The sequence below is a fragment of the Pygoscelis adeliae genome, unplaced genomic scaffold (genome assembly GCF_000699105.1).
Source record: "Pygoscelis adeliae isolate BGI_AS28 unplaced genomic scaffold, ASM69910v1 Scaffold173, whole genome shotgun sequence".
NCBI classification, from domain to species: domain Eukaryota; kingdom Metazoa; phylum Chordata; class Aves; order Sphenisciformes; family Spheniscidae; genus Pygoscelis; species Pygoscelis adeliae.
This window is the reverse complement of record NW_008824409.1, coordinates 894,153-913,821: the sequence shown is the minus strand read 5'-3', so window position 1 is coordinate 913,821 and position 19,669 is coordinate 894,153. Positions and strand designations below refer to the sequence as shown.

General features: G+C 38.5%; 1 protein-coding gene across 1 annotated transcript in view; it reads right to left on the bottom strand.

The window, feature by feature from the left end:
* Nucleotides 1–19,669, bottom strand: part of KCTD5 (potassium channel tetramerization domain containing 5) — a 30,678-nt gene that overhangs the window by 5,671 nt on the left and 5,338 nt on the right. Inside the window, exons 3-5 of the mRNA XM_009320528.1 lie at nt 19,243–19,334; nt 18,012–18,107; nt 8,271–8,396 (exon numbers count right to left, since the gene is read on the bottom strand). Of these exons, the coding sequence (XP_009318803.1) occupies nt 8,271–8,396; nt 18,012–18,107; nt 19,243–19,334 (314 nt within the window). The remainder of the gene's footprint in view (nt 1–8,270; nt 8,397–18,011; nt 18,108–19,242; nt 19,335–19,669) is intronic.

Here is a 19,669-nt window from a genome sequence, read left to right as displayed (position 1 = left end):
TGGGTCAGGGCAACCCCTGGTATCAATACAGGCTGGGGGATGAAGGGATTGAGAGCAGCCCTGCCGAGAAGGACTTGGGGGTACTGGTGGATGAAAAGCCGGACATGAGGCAGCAATGTGCGCTCGCAGCCTAGGCGGCCAATGGTGTCCTGGGCTGCATCAAAAGAAGCATGGCCAGCAGGTCGAGGGAGGTGATTCTGCCCCTCTACTCTGCTCTGGTGAGACCCCGCCTGCAGTACTGTGTCCAGCTCGAGCCCTCAGAATAACGAAGACATGGAGCTGTTGGAGCAGGTCCAGAGGAGGGTCACAAAAATGATCAGGGGGATGGAACACCTCTCCTCTGAAGAAAGGCTGAGAGAGTTGGGGTTGTTCAGCCTGGAAAAGAGAAGGCTTTGGGGAGACCTTATTGCGGCCTATTAGTACTTAAAGGGGGCTTGTAAAAAAGATGGCAGCAGACTTCTTAGCAGGGCCTGTTGCGACAGGACAAGGGGGAATGGCTTTAAACTAAAGGGGGGTACATTTGGACTAGACATAAGGAAGAAATTTTTTATGCTGAGGGTGGTGAAACACTGGGACAGGTTGCCCAGAGAGGTGGTGGATGTCCCGTCCCTGGAAACATTCCAGGTCAGGTTGGATGGGGCTCTGAGCAACCTGATTTAGTTGAAGATGTCCCTGCCCACGGCAGGGGGGGGGGGGCCAGATGACCTTTAGAGGTCCCTTCCAACCCAAACTATTCTATGATTCTAAGACAAACACTTGATGCTAGTACTCAGTAGCACATTCCATCCCAGACTACCCCCAGAATCTGACAGCACACACGAACACTTCAATCTTTATGCTTGTAGGATAATGGCTGGCAACCACTTAACACAGCACAGCAGTTTCATGTATGGTTTTAAATAAAGTCTTAGGCATTTGGTTTCTTTTTAATATTGTTAAAATGTTGATAATTTAACTTATCAGCCTCTATCAGTCATCAAGCCTAATGTCTTTCATAGTGACTGTAGGCAAGTAGGATCTCACCTGCTTTGCACAACTCCATGGGATTTTTTTAAGGACTGGAGTTCATAAAGAACCCGTCACCATTTGTGTGCCTCAGGGATAGTTCAGAGACAGTTCAGTGTCAGCTTAAAAAAAAAAAAAAAAAATCCACTTTACCCCTTGCTCACCGCACTTCCTGCAGTACCTGGATCTTGCCTTGTGTATACAAAGTTCTTTTTCATTTCAAATTCAATATTATTATTTTGAAGTTATGAAGCCAGATGCCACTGCAGCTACTTCGATAAATTTCCAAAATATAGAAAGATGTTTCCCATAGGCCAGAAGGTGCTTTAGGGTATATTTCAGATGCAAATATTGCTTATTTCATGAAGATAATTTACTAAGTGTAGTAAGCAAAAAGCATTTCATATGAAACTGTAGGAAAGATACAAGTGAATTCTGTGAAAAGCCAGGCCCTGAAAATTGCTCAGCAACTGCTAGTATAATATCTTCAAAAGGGATTAGACAAACTTACAGAAGATAGTGCCATTGATACCTACTCATGGTATCATAGTGTCATTGTAGCTTTCAGACAATGATCGGGATGCAGGCTTGAAGCCAAAATTCCTGAACTGAGGCTTACTGGAAGGTGGGGAAATATATCAGGAGTTAATTTGATAAATGCGTCATACTTAAACTCTCCTCAAGTATTTGCTGTTTGTCACAGCTGAGAACAAAGTGCTGAAGTAGATGTCCACATAGTGGGTAACAGTCTGACCGAGCAAATGTAGTCAGTAAGTGCAACAATCTCCAATGGAGACAAAAACATGGCTGAAACAAGCACCTGTGCAGTTAGAAAATAATATTGGATCTATTCACTTTGTCAATCTTTCCAATTTAAAATGAAACATGAGTGTATTCTTTCCTAGAAGATAAAAAATACTTCTAAGATTAATAGACTTACAACTATTTTCTGTAGCTTCAGGAACACATACAATAAGATAAAACTAAGCCAGATCTGGATGCTGAACTTTGCACACTTTACTGAGACAGTAAACCCAAAGTAAAGCAGAAAATTCTATTGGATCAGGCAATATTTTAACACACTTTGCTTGGTACTTCTTCTGTAACCCCTACCTTTACTGAAGGGGAAATGATTTCTGATCAGCAAGCTCTCATGAGAGGTATTCCATCCACATCTGTTCAGAAACTGTGTGAAAGAGGATCTTTTATAGTTATGGGCAGTGACTTTGTCCAAAGAGGAAACTGAATTTCAGTTATCAGGAATTCTATCAAAATTGTACATACTTACTAAATACTGAAAGGATGACTGACACTGTTCTGCAATTCAAAATTCCTCCTTTTTTTTCCTGAAAAACCCTTTAATAAGACTATTCCTAAAAGTTTTAGTAGGTTACTGGACAAAAATGCCAAGAGAAGATGTCTCAACACTAACAGAGGTCAATAAAATTTGAAAGCAGTTATGGCAGACCTTCTCCCAAACTGCTAATAGCTAGGATTGAGAAGTATGTCTGCAGCAGAACCAGGCATGGAAGAAGCTTTCATTTGAGAACATACTCTACTAGCTAAACAGGTGACTTCACTAATAATGCTCCTCTGTCCGCACACTTTAGATCACAGAATCACCAAATGGTTTGGCTTGGAAAGGACCTTTAAAGATCATCTAGTCCAACCCCTCTGCCATGGGCAGGGACATCTTTCACTGGATGAAATGCTTGAAATGATGCTCAAAGCCCCACCCAACCCAACCATGAACACTTCCAGGGATGGGGCACCCACAACTTCTCTGGGCAACCTGTTCCAGTGTCATACCACCCTCATAGTAAAGAATTTCATCATTATATCCAATCTGAATCTACCCTCTTTCAGTTTAAAAACACTGCCCCTTGTCCTGTCAGTACGGGCCCTGGTGAAAAGTCTTTTTCCATCTTTCTTATAAGCCCCTTTTAAGTATGGGAAGGCTGCAATAACATCTCCCTGGAGCCTTCTCTTCTCCAGGCCAAAAAATCCCAACTCTCTCAGCCTTTCTTCGTAGCAGAGGTGTTCCAGCCCTCTCTCTCACTGATCATTTTCGTGTCCCTCCTCTGGGCCCACTCTAACAGGTCCATGTCTGTCTTATACTGCAAACCCCAGGGCTGGACACAGTGCTCCAGGTGAGGTCTCACGAGAGCGGAGTAGAGGGGGAGAATCACCTCCCTTGACCTGCTGGCCATGCTTCTTTTGACGCAGCCCCAGATAATTGGCTTTCTGGGCTGCAAGTGTACGTTACTGGCTCATATCCAGTTTTTCACCCACCAGTATACCCAAGTCCTCCTCTGCAGTGCTGCTCTCAATCCATTCAGCACCCAGCCTGTACTGATACTGGGGACTGTCCTGACCCTGGTACAGATCTGCAGTGTTCAGAATTTTCTTTCTTCTCATGTTTCTGTTCTGTTTTTCCTCCAGGTGCACCAGATCCAAAGTTGGCTTATGAACTCTAAACAATGCTGAATGAACTCTCACATCCTAGGGGCCTGAGTGGGATTGCTTTTTAGGGAAGCAGAACGTGAGAACTATTTCCTCCCACTCAAAATAAATCTGCTGCAGATAGAATAGCGTTTTAAGGACTGTTCATCTCTCAGGCAGCTTAAGGATCTTGCATTCAATTCCAGCACAGTGCCAGTTTATTTTTTTTCAATAAAGCTTCAGATTTGATCCATTCTTTACAGCCATTCCTGAAGACTTGGCAAAAGACCTTATTCTACCTCAGCAGTAGTTTTTGTTAGCATCAGTTAAGAAAATAATGTAGGTTCTTCTTCAGCCATGCGGAAGCAACACTTCAGAGATAAGTATAAGGCTGCTTTACAGCTAAAAAGTTCAGGTATATAGGTGAGAAGCTGGAGTTCAATCTCATGCAATGGTAAATATCTTCAATTTATACAGGACTAGGGGAGTGATCGTCCCCCTGTACTCGGCACTGGTGAGGCCGCACCTCGAATACTGCGTTCAGTTTTGGGCCCCTCACTACAAGAAAGACAATGCGGTGCTGGAGCGTGTCCAGAGAAGGGCAACGAAGCTGGTGGAGGATCTAGAGAAAAAGTCTTATGAGGAATGGCTGAGGGAAGTGGGGTTGTTTAGCCTGGAGAAAAGGAGGCTCAGGGGAGACCTTATCACGCTCTACAACTACCTGAAAGGAGGCTGTAGCGAGGTGGGGGTCAGTCTCTTCTCCCAAGTAACAAGCGATAGGACAAGAGGAAATGGCCTCAAGTTGCGTCAGGAGGAGGTTTAGATTGGATATTAGGAAAAATTTCTTCACCAAAAGGGTTGTCAAGTGTTGGAACAGGCTGCCCAGGGAAGCGGTTGAGTCACCATCCCTGGAGGTATTGAAAAGACATGTAGATGTGGTGCTTAGGGACATGGTTTAGTGGTGGACTTGGCAGTGCTAGGTTAACGGTTGGACTTGATGATCTTAAAGGTCTATTCCTACCTAAACGATTCTATGATTCTATGACTACCCGCACACTGTATCACTGAACATTCAATGATAAGTTATCTTCTAGAAATTGGATAGCAGAATAAATATGAGCAGTGCTTGCAGACATGTTAGGAAAAGGTTGCAAAAGTTGTTCTTTCTGATGCAACTTTTGTGTTCTTCCACTTGTGACTTTTAAAGTACCTTGATCTTCAACAAGATGCCAAACTACAGTGGAAAGGACGTCATCCCTCCCCAGAGAGAGTTGTTTCCTGTGAAGTTGTTTCCTTCTTCACTATGAGGGTGGTGAGGCACTGGGACAGGTTGCCCAGAGGAGCTGTGGGTGCCCCATCCCTGGAAGTGTTCAAGGCCAGGTTGGATGGGGCTTTGAGCAACCTGGTCTAGTGGAAGGTGTCCCTGCCCATGGCAGGGGAGTTGGAACTAGATGATCTTTAAGGTCCCTTCCAACCCAAACCATTCTATGATTCTATGATAAATATAACTGTAGCACCGAGATCACGCTATTTACTTGTATTTGCCAAGTCTTGATTGAAAAATTATTAGTTTCAAAACTATCAGATAAGACCATCTTTTGACTATGTTGCACTTCAGTCAAGTTTGCTAATTTATTGCCAAATCAGACATTTACTGAAAATGTATACTGTAAGTTTGTATCAGATGCCTCTACACGTGAAAAAAACATTTGACAGAAAAGCTGGTGCACAGAAAATAAAAATGAAAAGCAATTCTGACCCTAGAATCTACATGAAGAACTCTTCTCAGCAAAGCTTTAAAGGAACCAATCACAATACAGCTTATAACAGCAACACTAATTATTCTGTCAAAGAAGCAATATCCAGAATGGGAATTCTATGCTAACCATGCCACAACTATAATCACAAACACACACACCACCAGGACTAGCCAAAGGACAGCACTAGTGGGGGTAGGAATTGGATGGGGCAGAAAAGCATCTGGGTAAAATCCTAGGGCAGCTAGTGCTCACCATGACATTTACACTTAATCTGAGTCATTCATATCGTAATCCGTTTCTTCATCCTCACTCTGAGTGGCATGCAGCATGCAGCAAGTATAGAGAAAGGAAGGGAAAAGAAGAGATTGCAAGTGAGTCAGAGCTGCAAGAAAGTACAGTCCACTTACACTTGAAGCATCTGGGAATGACATTTATTTACTTTTATCTGGGACCCCCACTCTTTGTAAGGAAGTATGACAGCAGACAATTTCAAGGAGGAATGTTACAGATGTCATGAAAATTTCCTTTTTCAAATGTCCTGAAGTAAGCAGATAGAAGCCAACAGTGACATGCAACATAACAATAGGGGCCGTAAATATAGAGAAAATTTAAATAAAACTGTGAAGCTGGTACCTTAACTCTGTGTACTCTTCGCCATGGATGGGAAAGGATAGCACTTGAGAATCTAACTTTGGATGCAGATGTTATGAACAAGTTTTGGTCATTTGTCCCAAGAGTGACAGGTCAACAAAGTGGTATGAAAGAGAAGAATACTTGTGGGAATATAGGTTATCTTTCAGTAGTGCCACAGCTACCCGTAAAAGCTACTGGAACCATTTAAGTCAATGTCCCAAATGCCGTTAATTTCCTTCGCTTAGGTGTATTAGAAGGTTACACAGAAGTCAACTACTAACTTACTAAGCAAACTGTTTTCCAAAAAAAGAAAACACAAGAAAAAAAGTCTCTAAGAAGGAATGAAGGTGAAGCTTGATTAGATGGGCTATCAGAAAATGTTTTTTCCTATTCTGAAAGTCCAGTACTATTAAGTAAAATTGAAGTGCTTGTCAATAAAAATTACATACTGGCAGTTTATTGTTTTCTCTAACCCAACCTGCTGTAAAAGTAATAGGAAGACTTTCTCATGGCTTCTAAAAGTCAGTCCCCAGTACACGAACACATTATTCTGTATATATCACTGGATACCAGAATTTCAATCATATGAACTTCATGAAGACCAACTCAGACACTAATGAACAGATTGCAGACTAGAAGATTAACGCTGGCTAAGAGGGAACTATTGAGACAACAGCTCCCAAGGTCCAGTCAAGATTCCTGAACACAGCTGTCAGAAACCTCTCAACCAAAAAGAAATTTTTTGGTTTTTCTTTTTTTTTTCCAGGCACAACATATACCTATAAAAAATAATTGATCTATTAGAAACACAATATATAAAAAATAATTCTTCAAGTATTGCCATTAATTGCTAGCAACAGCTCAACTCTTCCAGGACAAAAGGAGTGAATGTTTATATCTCCAACCAAAATCAACAGTAATTCTTATTCATCACCCTGGTCAAATTATGCTCTGCTCTCTTCTCTGAAACAGTGACCAAGAAGCACTTCAATGGAGATGTCTAAGATTTAGCTTCTCTCAGAGCTACTGAATTTACAGAGTTGTACTGCACTCTGAACTAGCTTTTGTATTTAGGGTTTAATAGTTTCATTTGATCCGTATTTTCTTTTACATTAAGGATGCAATGTAACTCTGGCAACTTCTGAAGTTCCCTGAAGATGTACTACCATTCCTTATGAAGATATTTATTAGGTTCTAGAATTCTACGTTTTATTTCAGGTACATATCTCAGCCCTAAATTATTACCACACACCTCTTTAACCTGTCAAATGTTAAAGTTTTCCTAAAGCTTCCTGGCAAAAGCAGACCTTGAGTAGGGTGTTGCAAAGAGTGAGCTATGGCTTACCCAGGTTCACTGTTTACCCTTGACTACATTAATCCCCTACAACTCTTTGGAAGTTTTATCTCAACAGTGACAAAAGAGCATAAATTAATCATTTCACTAAGAATCCAACATAAAGCTTGGATTATTTTTATAGCGCAATTTACAAAAATGTCTCTATATCTGTAGCTGCATAACCAAGTTACAAGGCACAGAAAGTAGTGAAGTTTTATCTATTTGAGGCCTCAGTGCCAAGATCCAGATCAATTCTTAGCATTATTTCAAAATTAATTTCTTTGAAGGTGATTCTTGAAAAAGCAACCTTTGATGTTTTACCAATTGTTTCCCATCTACATATACTAAATGAAAAGCTTTCAGGCCAACTACAGAAGTATCCAGTTTGCCTGTAGTCATCTCCTCATACAAAGCAACAATGCAATGATAAAAACTGTTCAATATGCATGAAAGAAGAATACACTTACATACATAACCGGTCTGCCTTATTACTATTCAATTGTGTTTTTACATTTTCCCTTGTACAAACTCTGAAAGACAACTGAGTAAAATGCTAAGATATTGTTCCCATTACAATCTTTTTGTAAAGCTGGTTACAGAAAGTGAGGTAGAAACCTGAAAATATTAAGCTAACAAATACCTTAATTTTATAACATATTGCACATGGCTATGTTTTTCAGAGACAGCATATTACAATCTCCATTCTTGACAGTAAGATTTCTGCAGTTGAACTCAAGCAAGAAAAACAGTTTTCAACTGAACCAGTGACAGAATAAGGAAGCATTCAAATGTGTAAGAAACAAAACCTAGATTCTCAACTGTAAACAGCAAATATCTGCCAATACTCGAAAAAACAGAACAGGTATCAGGAACAGTACAGAGTATTGCATTTGAAAAACCCATTTGGTATAACAAATGCATGCTGATTGTACCATTTACAGTTTCTCATACAATGGACAGGGAACCATTACTAGTCACGAGTGAGGGGAAAAAGACAATTAAATAATGGTCCAGAACAGAGGTAGGCCTAGCACGACTTAGGGAAGCGCACCCAATTTGACACCGTTTCTGTAGTCCAACGTCTAGTAACTTACCTTTGCTTTTTCACTGGGTTCACTGGTTGTGCCATAGGGAGTGTTATGCAATTCCTTTGAGACAACACACAGAAATTCAGCCTGATCTTCATTGCCATAGTTATAGGAAGAACCAATACTGACCAGCTGAAAGATTAAAAAAAAAGTCAATTGCATTTCCACATAAAACAAATTCCATAAATTCTCGTCATTAGTACAAACACTCCTCACTCTTCAGACTGTTGGTTGTGCCTGAAGCATGATTCTCCACTTCAATGCAAATACATTTTGATGTTGACAAATACAGACACTCTGATGATAAGATAAACATAGCTTTTCTTTTTAAACATTTACAGAATTAATGATTTACGGTTATGATTATACTGTGAAAGAAAAGGCTACAGAGGCAGGCCAGTGGAAAAGTAGCTTGTTCCCTGTTTCTGTTATTTACTGGAAACCTTCCCATCCTCCAAAGTTAATTTTTAAAAAGTTTGTACGTGGTATCTTAATGTGGCATGATTTAATATGTAAATGGCTGCATGCAGGAAGCACTTTAGCCTGAAGGAATACCCACCACTTTACTTACAGAATAATGCTACTTCTATTAAAAAATATTTTGAGTAGACAAAGACAAAATTCGCATTTGATTGGAAAACAGCAAGACACAGTATGGTGGGACACCAAGATTAACATCTGAAATTCATATATACTGCTACAAGGAAGTTAATTAAGGAGCGCTACAAGCAGAAGCCATGTATAATGAAATGTGACGTATTTACAAGCTTCTACAAGTCTCGGTATTAAATGATAAATGAAAATTTACTGAGAAAGAAGGATATACTCAACATAAGTACTACCTCGTATGCAGCATGTTTATCAAATGGCAGAAATTTCATGTAACTTGTCTTACCTTACACGCAGTACACACTTACCTAATGCTAGAAGCTTTACATAGCCTGCCTTTCCAAGTCAGAATCAATTCAGATGTAGCTGGTTCATTTATTTTAAAGGTTTATTTCAAAAGCATGACAAGATAATGCATGGTGCTATTACTACTGACACAGATCAAAGTACTAAAAATCAACTTGTTACACAGATACACTGTATCTAAACATCATTACCAAAACTGTAGTAAATCTACCTACCAAATCACCACACACGTGATAAGGCTGTCCTAGCCCCCAACCTCTATTATATCATTAAAATGCCCTAGTAGTGGCCCCATAGAAAAGACTTGACTTGTTTTTTAGGGCAACAGCACTTGAAACACTGTAGTTACCTGTCTAAAAACAAACTGTGTACTGCCATTAGTCTAGCAGAGCACCGAAGAGAGTAAAAGCCTTGTTAAAGCAGTGAAGATGCAGCCAAGATGAAATCTTGGTCCAGAATCTGTACTTGAGGGATAAGATTATTCCCCCAACAAAAGTGGAAGGTAGACCAAGGTTAAAAGCAGCTTCCATATAGCACTGTCAGGAGAAAATAAAGCCTCATCGTACTTTTCAGGAGAGAGAGGAGAGAGATGCTCAGATGTTCCAGCACTGCGGTAAGACAGCCAAACAAGCACCTCCATAGACGGACAGAGCCAATGCCTACAAAGAGCAGCAGGCAGTATGCCTGCACAATGAACCAACTTGATGCCAGGCCTAGGCAATGTAAAAGTTTTTGGACCCTGATGGCGTTACAGCATACAAGGCTTAGCCTGCAATGAACAGTACTGGCAATCAAAATCTAGCACTCTCAAACTACCTACTTTAACTACACTGTCTAGGTGTGATCACCAGAAACCTTTCCTTCCCTCCTCCACTCCTAACATCACTCTAGTTCTGTAAAATACATACATAGTCAGTAATGAACACAGGCTGATCAAAAATGAATGTTATAGACATTTTTTCCACCAAAACCATGTAATGAAGTTACAAAACCCCAGGTTTTTTAGAAGCACCAATACCTCCTCATTGGAATACAAAAGCACCGTTTATCTTGAGACATTAATTCAGATAATCTTTCACAATGGATACTCTGCAGTCTGCACCGTAACATATTTTTGTAATATAGTATCACAAAACCCATAAAGTAACTAGCTGCTTAGTTGCACAAAATGGACTAAGAAAGTCCACTGAAAAGCTTGGAAAATCAACCCAGACTTACTTCATATATAGAGATGCTTTGTTGATTCTCTTCCCTATCAGCAAAAAATATCATGCACAAATTTTCAGGAAAAAAAGCAGTTAAGTTGGCTCTAAGCCTGTTGAAGTGGTATAAAGTTTATCCTATATATTATATAGCAATTACAAACTATATAATACAAATACAGTAACTGCTTCAATTATTGAGGTAAAATGTAGGACTATTTTAAACAGTATTTTTAACCCACTTAAAGGCTAGAAAATATTAAAAAAGTTGGATACATGTTTAAATAAACCCATGCATAATTCACCTTCTCTGAAGAGAAATTTTAAGAATAAAATTCAAGCATATGATTTGATTTAGTATACAGTCAACTCTTCTTCTTGCAAAATGGCAAGAACTTGATATCAGATGAGCTATGATGACAACTACCAGAAGGAAAAATATTTCTTTCCTCATTGACGCTCAAAAGAAGTAAATGACCTCTCTGAAAGCAGATATGATACAAGATCCAAACATCAGCCAAATCATCAATCCTGGTTCAACACGGTTGATAGGTCCTCAGTTGACAGCTACTTATATCCCCCACTAATGCTTCATAATCCAAATAAGCTGACCTTTTGCATATAAGTCTTTTTAGGAGACGTGGCAGACTGACTACTTATTAGCTAGTTGGATAGGACTATTGATTTAGCCGACTGCAAAACACCTGGATGACTTTTTGCCATTATTAATCAGCTGGTGCCTTTCAAGATAAAGTCACTTTTGCAACATTAAACACAAATTCTTCAAAACTCCAACACATGATACTCTTGTAAGCAGTTCCATATGTGTGCAACTAAGAATGTATTATTTGCATAGTATCAATAGCATGCTAGAAACTTCATCGTAGCTTTTTGAGATGCATCAGCAGCAATAAGGGTGATGGCAGAAAAAGAAACAATGGAAAATGATTGCAGATTAGAACTGAACTGTTGTGTCAGAAAGTATGATCAGATATAAAGCAATATTTTAGCACTCGTATTCCAAAAGTCACCCCATTGTTCCCAGTGTTGGTGGCAACACTTTAAGAAGGATGCTGGTAAACTGGAAGGAATTGTTAAACTCCCCCACCCCGTGTCTGTCCGTCCGTCCCTGCCCTACAACCCCCCCTTCCCCCCCAAAAAAAAAAGAACCCACAACAAATCAGAGTAATCTGAGGTCTGCAAAACATGCATTACAATGCATAGGAAAAGGATTTCAGATTATCCAGCCTACTGTTTCTCAGACTTTCTGAAAGGACAAACTCTTTTTGGCTCATGGGGCTTAAACAGTAGAGAGAGTTTTAATAACCAAGAACTTAAGGAAAGAAAAAGAGAACATTCTGAAACTCTGAATTCCATAGATTTGTATGATCATACATACATATGTACACATGCATGTATGTGTTTTTCCTCATTGGTTTTTTCCTTCCATAACTTGTTTCTTACAGTCCTTACTAAAGCAGTGTGATCCTGCTTGAGCATCCCTGTGAGCCCCAACAGTGTCATAATAACCAAGCATAGGAAAATGCCAATGTTACTTATCACAGAAAATTCATTAGATCATGATCCATTCACTGTTTGCATGGAATAAGGGTGCTGACACTAGTAGGCTCTCAGCTGTAACTAAAAAAGGCAGGAATAGAAAGCATTATTAGCATTATTATTATTAATTAATCAACAGAAATACATTTATTTGCATTATATTGCTTGATGTGCCAATACAGGTCAGGATTTTCCTGAAAAGACAAAGAAATAACAATAGGGAAGTTCCTGTCTCATAAAGCCTGAACTTCTAAGTAAGATAAAAGATGACTATCAGAAAGGGCAAAGTTAAAAAAAACCCAACAGTTTGGCATAAGTAAAGGCAGACAGAGACTACCTGATGCCTAGCTATGGTCAGGCTTGTTTTCAAAGAGGAAAGACTTAAGAATGATTTCAGGGAGAATAATGAAGTAAATTTCTGAAGAACTTTTCCTAAGTCTGCAGCTCTGTGAGAAGATAACTGTGTCTTTCAAAAAAGACTATTTAAGAAAAACAGATGATAAGAGTGATATTGCTGAGAGAATAGATCAAATGATTCCTGCCTGCATCAAGTTACTCAATGGCAGCAAAATATATGAATCTCTTCCTGTCTTAAATCAATGACTGTACACCTAAAAATATCCCTATGAATAGGCAAATGGTCGGTGCATCACTTTCAGGAACCTTATTTTTGAAGTGAACAAATCTCATGCCTAACTGAATTGAGATAGATCTCAAAACCAGCCACATTTCAATAACTTGCCTATATAGATTTGCTGTACTGGTTTAACAATATTGATTCAGAATCTATACAGCACATTTACAAGACAAATTAGCAATAGTATTACCATTACAGACAACCACTCCAACTTGCACACACAGCATCCCTGTCCTTCTCTACTTCCCACTGGAGTTATTCATATTAACTGACTCTTCTACTTGATGACTACCAATTTCCTTCTCTTTCTGTGATGGTCTGATTCTCAAAACTGAGTAAATTTCATAATAATTATTCTCAAATTCTATTTTAAATATTCTTATACTTTGAATATTACTGCTTCTATTTCAGATGTGGTGAACTCCTTGTACACTAGAAAGCTTGTATCTTTTTTTTTTTTTTAATTATACTATCTAACAGTTGATGGAATAAAAGGAAGTCCTCCCCCCAATTTTTTTTACAGAATCACGTTGTATGAATGTAAGAATGGCCTCTACACCTTTTAGAGTTATAATGCATTCATCCTACTGCCTTCTCAAAGGATTTGTAAAAGGCTATAGATACATACACATCAGCCATTAAACTCAGCACTGATGACTGACACCAGGACCACAAGCATATTTATTTCAGGTCTCTTCATGCAATTGTCAGACTTCAAATCTAGGAGGAAGGAAAATTCATTCCCTTCCAGATTGATTTTTTTTTAATTTTATACCTGCCTTCATGTCTTCACTGCCTTCCCCCATCTCCCATTTTATTACATTGAATTTTGCTTTGAGCTGTCTAGGACATGAACACACAAATAACATCATGCTGCCTGTACCGTACACATCCTTAATAACAGGCCACATTTCCTACTCAGTTCCAGAAAGTCTGCAAACCCAGTGCGTTAATTCCACATTCCAAATGTTACCTATACAACTGCAAGAAACGGTGCTTGGTACATTGAAAGCAGATTCTGGAATATAGCTAGGCAACAGTCCAGGTTTAAAATCTAGAATTGCATGGCTAAGTGTCCATGTAAACTCATAAGCAAGGTTCTGCTCAAATCAAGTCACTTTACTGATATGTTATCGTCATGATGTTATACTGATCTTTCAGACTGAATAACCATATATATAGCAAGGAAAAGAACAAGTACTCCGAGTATTTTACTGATGAAAAATACTACAGAACACCAGGTTCCCAAATCAATTCACATAAGACACTTCAAAATGGAATACAGCTACATAAAGAACTGGAAACTGCCTCCAATGTTACTGGTTAGCAAAAAATCCTTCCCAAACACTGGAACACTGGGAAGTAACACAGCAATTAAAAAAGCAGCGACCTGAGGGCAAGGGGAGGAGGAAGGATGAGACAGCCCAAAAAGCCTATGAGTGAAGCTATGATTCTTCATTTGGGTTTCAAGAAAATTTCCCAAGGGGGAGAAAACCCAAAACAACAAAAAAATAAAGCAAAAAACCCCCAGGATGTTCTTTCCACTTGAGACAAGATTTAAAACTGCTGGTTTTGTTCTCCCCTCGCTCCTCCATATTTTATTTCTGAAAAATTCTGTTATTTGTTGTTCCAGTTTGAATATATTTCATCCACCTAAAAAAAACAGTTCAGTTCTGAGTTACCAGAAACAAAGGGTTCGAACTCAGAACTTAACTGGCTATTAGGTGGATGAAATACACTCAAACTGGAACAATGATTAACACAGAAATGTCCCTTTCTGAACCCACTGAACTCAAAGCTTTATTCACAGGGCTCCTAATGTTTAAATTGTACCACTTTTACTTAACAAGTATGGATCAAAGGCTGTTAACTTTGGAGGAAGATTTAAGGAAAAGAAGTTACCTATTGAGAAGGTAAGAACTCTTCTTAAGAAAAACCTTTAACTAATTAATTAGGGTTTTCTTGTTTGGTTGTTTATTGTTTTTACAATATGAACATTCATAACGTATAATGAAATACTGTGAATATAAATAAAAGCCAGTCACAAATACACACAAATTACTATGTGCTGTACATCCAGGAATAAAGTGGAATGATTCGAAAGCAGCAGAAATGCGAGGAGGCCAAGCATATCAGTGTGAGGGCAAAAAGAATGGTGTGACACACCTCACTGCAGCATTTCTGGAAGCATCTCTCTTCCCCTTTCACTTCCCGTGACACTATCAGCAGATACTCTGACTGCTGGGCCCGGCCACAGCTGTACTGGGAACCTATACTGACAAGCTGAAATAACCAATCAAAGCAAAACACAAAAAGAAACCTTTGTAAAGCTGAAGCACATACCGTTATCCAAATCGTACAAATAACAGATGAGCTCAAATGTTCAGGTAACATTTACTTGCCACTAGAACAGGTTGCTATCAAGCTACAACTTTCATTTCAACATACTTAAAATTTATGGAGGCAGTTGCAAGGCCCTCTGCAATTTCAAGGGAAGTTAAGAGTTTCTGGTAGTAAGTCAGAAAACTCCCCATATCACTGTGGTGTAGCCAACTACTCTGAAAAACATAAACGAAGTTTGGTGCATTATGAAAGTGAGCATTATTTTCCTGTCATACTTGCCAAGTGCAGAAGATAACGTGGATAAAAAACTGGAAGGTGTTATGTAAAGCAATATATCAAGCCTGGGTATGAAGGAGCTTCATCTTGTTCCAGATATTGATAAACAAAATACAGCTAAGGAAACTTATGAAGTCAACTAGAGGAAAAAAAGTTGAGTGCTCTAAATTGGTTTTAGAAGGGGTAATTTACAGAAGATCCAAGAAAGTAAGTGGAGTGGAAAAAATTGTCTGTCTTGTTCCCATAAAAATCAGTACCAAGAACTCTGTTCACACTTGCCAAACGTCTAATAATTCAGAAGTTCAGAACAACCTCAGCTAAACTTCTCAACTTGTTATTACAAAAAATATTTTATCTTAATAACACATGACAATTCCTAGCCCATTTAAATTAAAGCATAGCCTGCCAATGCACTTGAGAAAGATTAGAGCTTTAAATTAAATGTGAAGAACTAGACAACAACTGCCTATTCTGAGTAAACTGGAGATTACTACTGATGAGAAGGCTCATGAACAGTAAATTTATTTTTATCCTGCTATTGTTATGTGAATAATTTTGAAGGCAGCACCTAAATACCATCCTCCTCATATAGTGAACATATTTAAGACAGCATTATGGTGACAGACTCAGCTCACATTAATCATTCAAATTTACATGACTGACACCACTGCTGTCTAAAGCCTTTGTATGTAGCAATTTTGTATAGTCCAAAGTTTCTCATTATGCAGTATTGCCAAAATATTGTTTTTCCTGATTGCCTGAAGAGGTAACAATTGAAGCTAAAAATCATCTACAAAATAACCCACAGAAATCACAGAAGTGGGGCAGCACAACTATTGGCAGTAGTTTTTGGACTGGGGCTGATACATAATTGCAGTATTCTAGCAGCGCTTTCACTTGTATTCTTTGGAAAAGTGCATCAATACATCTGCATAAGTGCACCAGAAGTTTAACACCTTTCACTCCTATTTAATCACCACATCCAATTGTATTTTACAATAAAATTTTGAAATGTTAAGGGGAGAGAAATATTTTTGATCAAAAACAGACACTTAAACATGTTATATGGGGCACAGAGCACAAGGACGCTCAACCCATAGGAATATTACTCCTCTGAAAAAGCTGATGATTTCTATCCCACCAATTATAATATGTACAAAGCATGGTAGGTGCCATCCCAAAGACCACTTCTGAAGGAAGCATGCTGCTGAGCAACACAGGTTTAGAAAAAATAAAAAATTACAGAAATGCTACAGCGTTCTCAAATCTCAACAATAAAGCTGTTTAGATTATACAGAATATTCTAATCATGTTTCCAGTGATGTCTGCTAAAAGCAGGTCTGCAATGCAACCAAAGGAGAGAATGGCCTAGTCTGAGGTAATGAGAAGCTGAGTATTATAAGACCATACAGCTGTTGTGTTTATCTACTTCAAACTATGTGTGTCCAAGAGAGAGCAACATGGGGAAGGGAGGAAGTAGGGAGAAAGCTGGATGAAACAAGGACATAACATTCAAGAAAACCACTCGAATTTTCCAGTTCTAAAAGAGATTCTAAATTCTAAAAGAGGTTATAATAGTTTTTTCAGCAGTTGCACTGTCAAAGCAGTATTACTCCCAAATACAATATCCCCAAAGAATACAAGGCTTTAGGACAGGTAAAAGCCATAGTATCATTTAATCTGTTAAAAAGTAAAGAATCTCTATTTCTAATGAAAGCTAGTTTAACGTGACAAAGAAGAATGTCAAAAAAACTTTGTCATTGCACTGGTCAAAAAACAATCATGTGCATTACATGAGAGCTTTTTTCAGAGACTTAAACAACATTCAGCTTCTGGCATGCCAGACAGACCTGGTAATACTTGAGCCGGAGAACTGAAACATAAGAAGCTTTCTCTGTGCTGGTTTAGTTTATTTGATCACAGCTGTCTCCGTGACACCAGCACCTTACACATTTCATTGAATATAAACAAAACATTCTCTTTTACCTGTGTGTGCCGTACTTTTTAAAAATGTTGCTTAGTTGTGTTATTAGAGTGAGACTGCACAGGATAAGAGGCTTGTGCTTATTCCAATCTCTCCTACAGTTGGCACCAGACATTGAAAAAGATGCTGGCAGCTGAGCACTTGTGTCTCACTCCAGAGTTAACAGATTCATTGCTCCAAAGCAGTTTAAATATTCTGGTAGGTTAGGAATGTGAAGGCTGAAGAAACCATGTAGTTAGTTTCTTATTTACAGAGATTAGCAAAGATAACAGAAAGATCTTGCAATTTCACAATGTATTCTTGAATGTACACACAAACCTATTTTTATGCAGTGCAAAGAACAAAAACATTCACGGAGCTCACACCTATCCAGCTTCACATCCACACTGGTTAAGTTCACCCTCCTATGTGCATCAGTCCTTTATCTGAAGAACCATTGTTTGGGCCTGACAAACATTTGTCTCCCAAGCTCATCTCTTTTACCCAGAGCTCTTTATATCCGACCTACCATTTGTATAAACTTGTATTAGTTAATTTTGGTTTATTCACCCTTCAAATGCTCGTGTGTAGACACTGAAGAATTACATTTCAAACATGATGTAGATGTTTTTATAGAAAGTCAGCACAATTTACCTCCTGGGAAGTTACAGTTTTTTTGCTGTCTGACAAATAAGAATACAAATATCAAATTCTAACTCAACTGTGTATCTTTATCCAATTTCTGAAAATGACTGCACTTAAAAAGATGCACAGAATTGACTTTATACTCCTCTTTCACATAACTGAATTTTTAGAAGACTTTGTAATCATATCCCATATGGTTTTTTTACCTGTTCAAATTTCCAGCCATCGGACATTGTGGAAACCATTTGAGTGAGTTCCTCTTCCTGGCACTGCAGCACCCTGTACACATGTTTGACTGGCACCTTCAAGAAGAAATACAAGATGCTCAATACAGCATGGAATTCACTATGTTTGTGACTTGTCTAAAGTTGCCCTTATTCTTTACAAATGGTAAGCAACGATACCTTGGACACCTTGTCTTTTTTTTAAAAAAAGAAATCTCATCTGTTCAGAATCACCTTGCAGAAGACTCAATGCTTCATGAATATTTCAGGGACTGAAAGCGCTACTTAACAGTTATAACAAAATAATCTTAAGACTTACCTGTCGTTCCATATGGTAGCAAACCACATAATTCAAAATGAAGGTTGAGGATCTGCAGAGGCCTACCTAACTTTAAGGAATGTCTGACCATATTCAAAAATGTCTTTATTTCCCCGTTAAAGTTCCCCATCCAGAGCAATTAGTAACTAGGACCATTTAAGCTGAAACCCTTTAGAAAATGCTATCAGAGCAACTCTGCTATCCCGCAGAGAGAAATTTGGCAACATGAGTTTATAGTATCTCCATGAAGACTCAGTTATCAGGGAATGCCAGAGCAGCAGAGTTAAAGAACAAACCTGAATACTTTCTTTACTTAACAGTTTCTCTATCATATTCAATTTCATGAAGAAATATTCATAAGCTGCTATGAGAAGAGGCAGAGTCTTCTCAACTACAGAGCCCTACAAATAAAGAAACTAACTTTGCTACAAAAGCATATGACAGGAGCTAAACAGCATCTGTATGTATGCTGTATAAACATACTGTATAAACAGCAGTTATACCATAGTTAGGCAATCTCACCATATTCAGAATATTTAAATGTATATGAGAAAAATATATTCTACAAAAGCTGTTTTCTAAAATAACTATTTCCAGAAATGGTATTATGACAAATTCTACTATTACCAGACATTTTTGAACAATTCTTCAGAATGTTTTCAGTTTTTGAACAACAACTAGAACCACATGCCTGTGCTCTTTGTAAGCAAACTGGCAGGTACTGGCAGTTAAGAATATTAATCTTTGTGTACTAATGGTTCCAGCTCAGCCAGCGATGGAGGCAGCCATTCAGTATCTTACTGGGGAAATGAGCAGTTAATGAAAAAAAAATGGAACCCACCCACTACTTGCCATAGAACAAATAATCAAAACCACACTAGAAAACAGCCTCACCTGTGAGATTTTGCTGTCTCTTTCTCTTATTTTGTCCTTTACCAGTTTTATTAGTGATGTGATATTGTAGAATTCAGCCTCTTCCAGTACACCTAGTATGAGAACATTTTTTGGAGAGTGTAAGCAAGGATTCCAGGCCAAAAGCACCAACCGGTTCTCTACGATCTTCTCTACAGCTATAGAAAATGATTTATTTTGCCCTAGGAAAAGTTCATTTACCAATCTAATGATTCTGGCTTCCATCAGGCACATGTAGTTTAAGGTCTAGCTCATTCTGAAAAACTATCCTAAAAAAACCCCAAAGAGAACTGATGCCATTTCACATCCAGAATGAGAGGCAGGAAACAAAAAAAAAGGAGCACAAATGCCATTCCATAGCAGACTGATGAACCACTATAGCTCAGGCCCTGCCTCAGGCTGGAATATG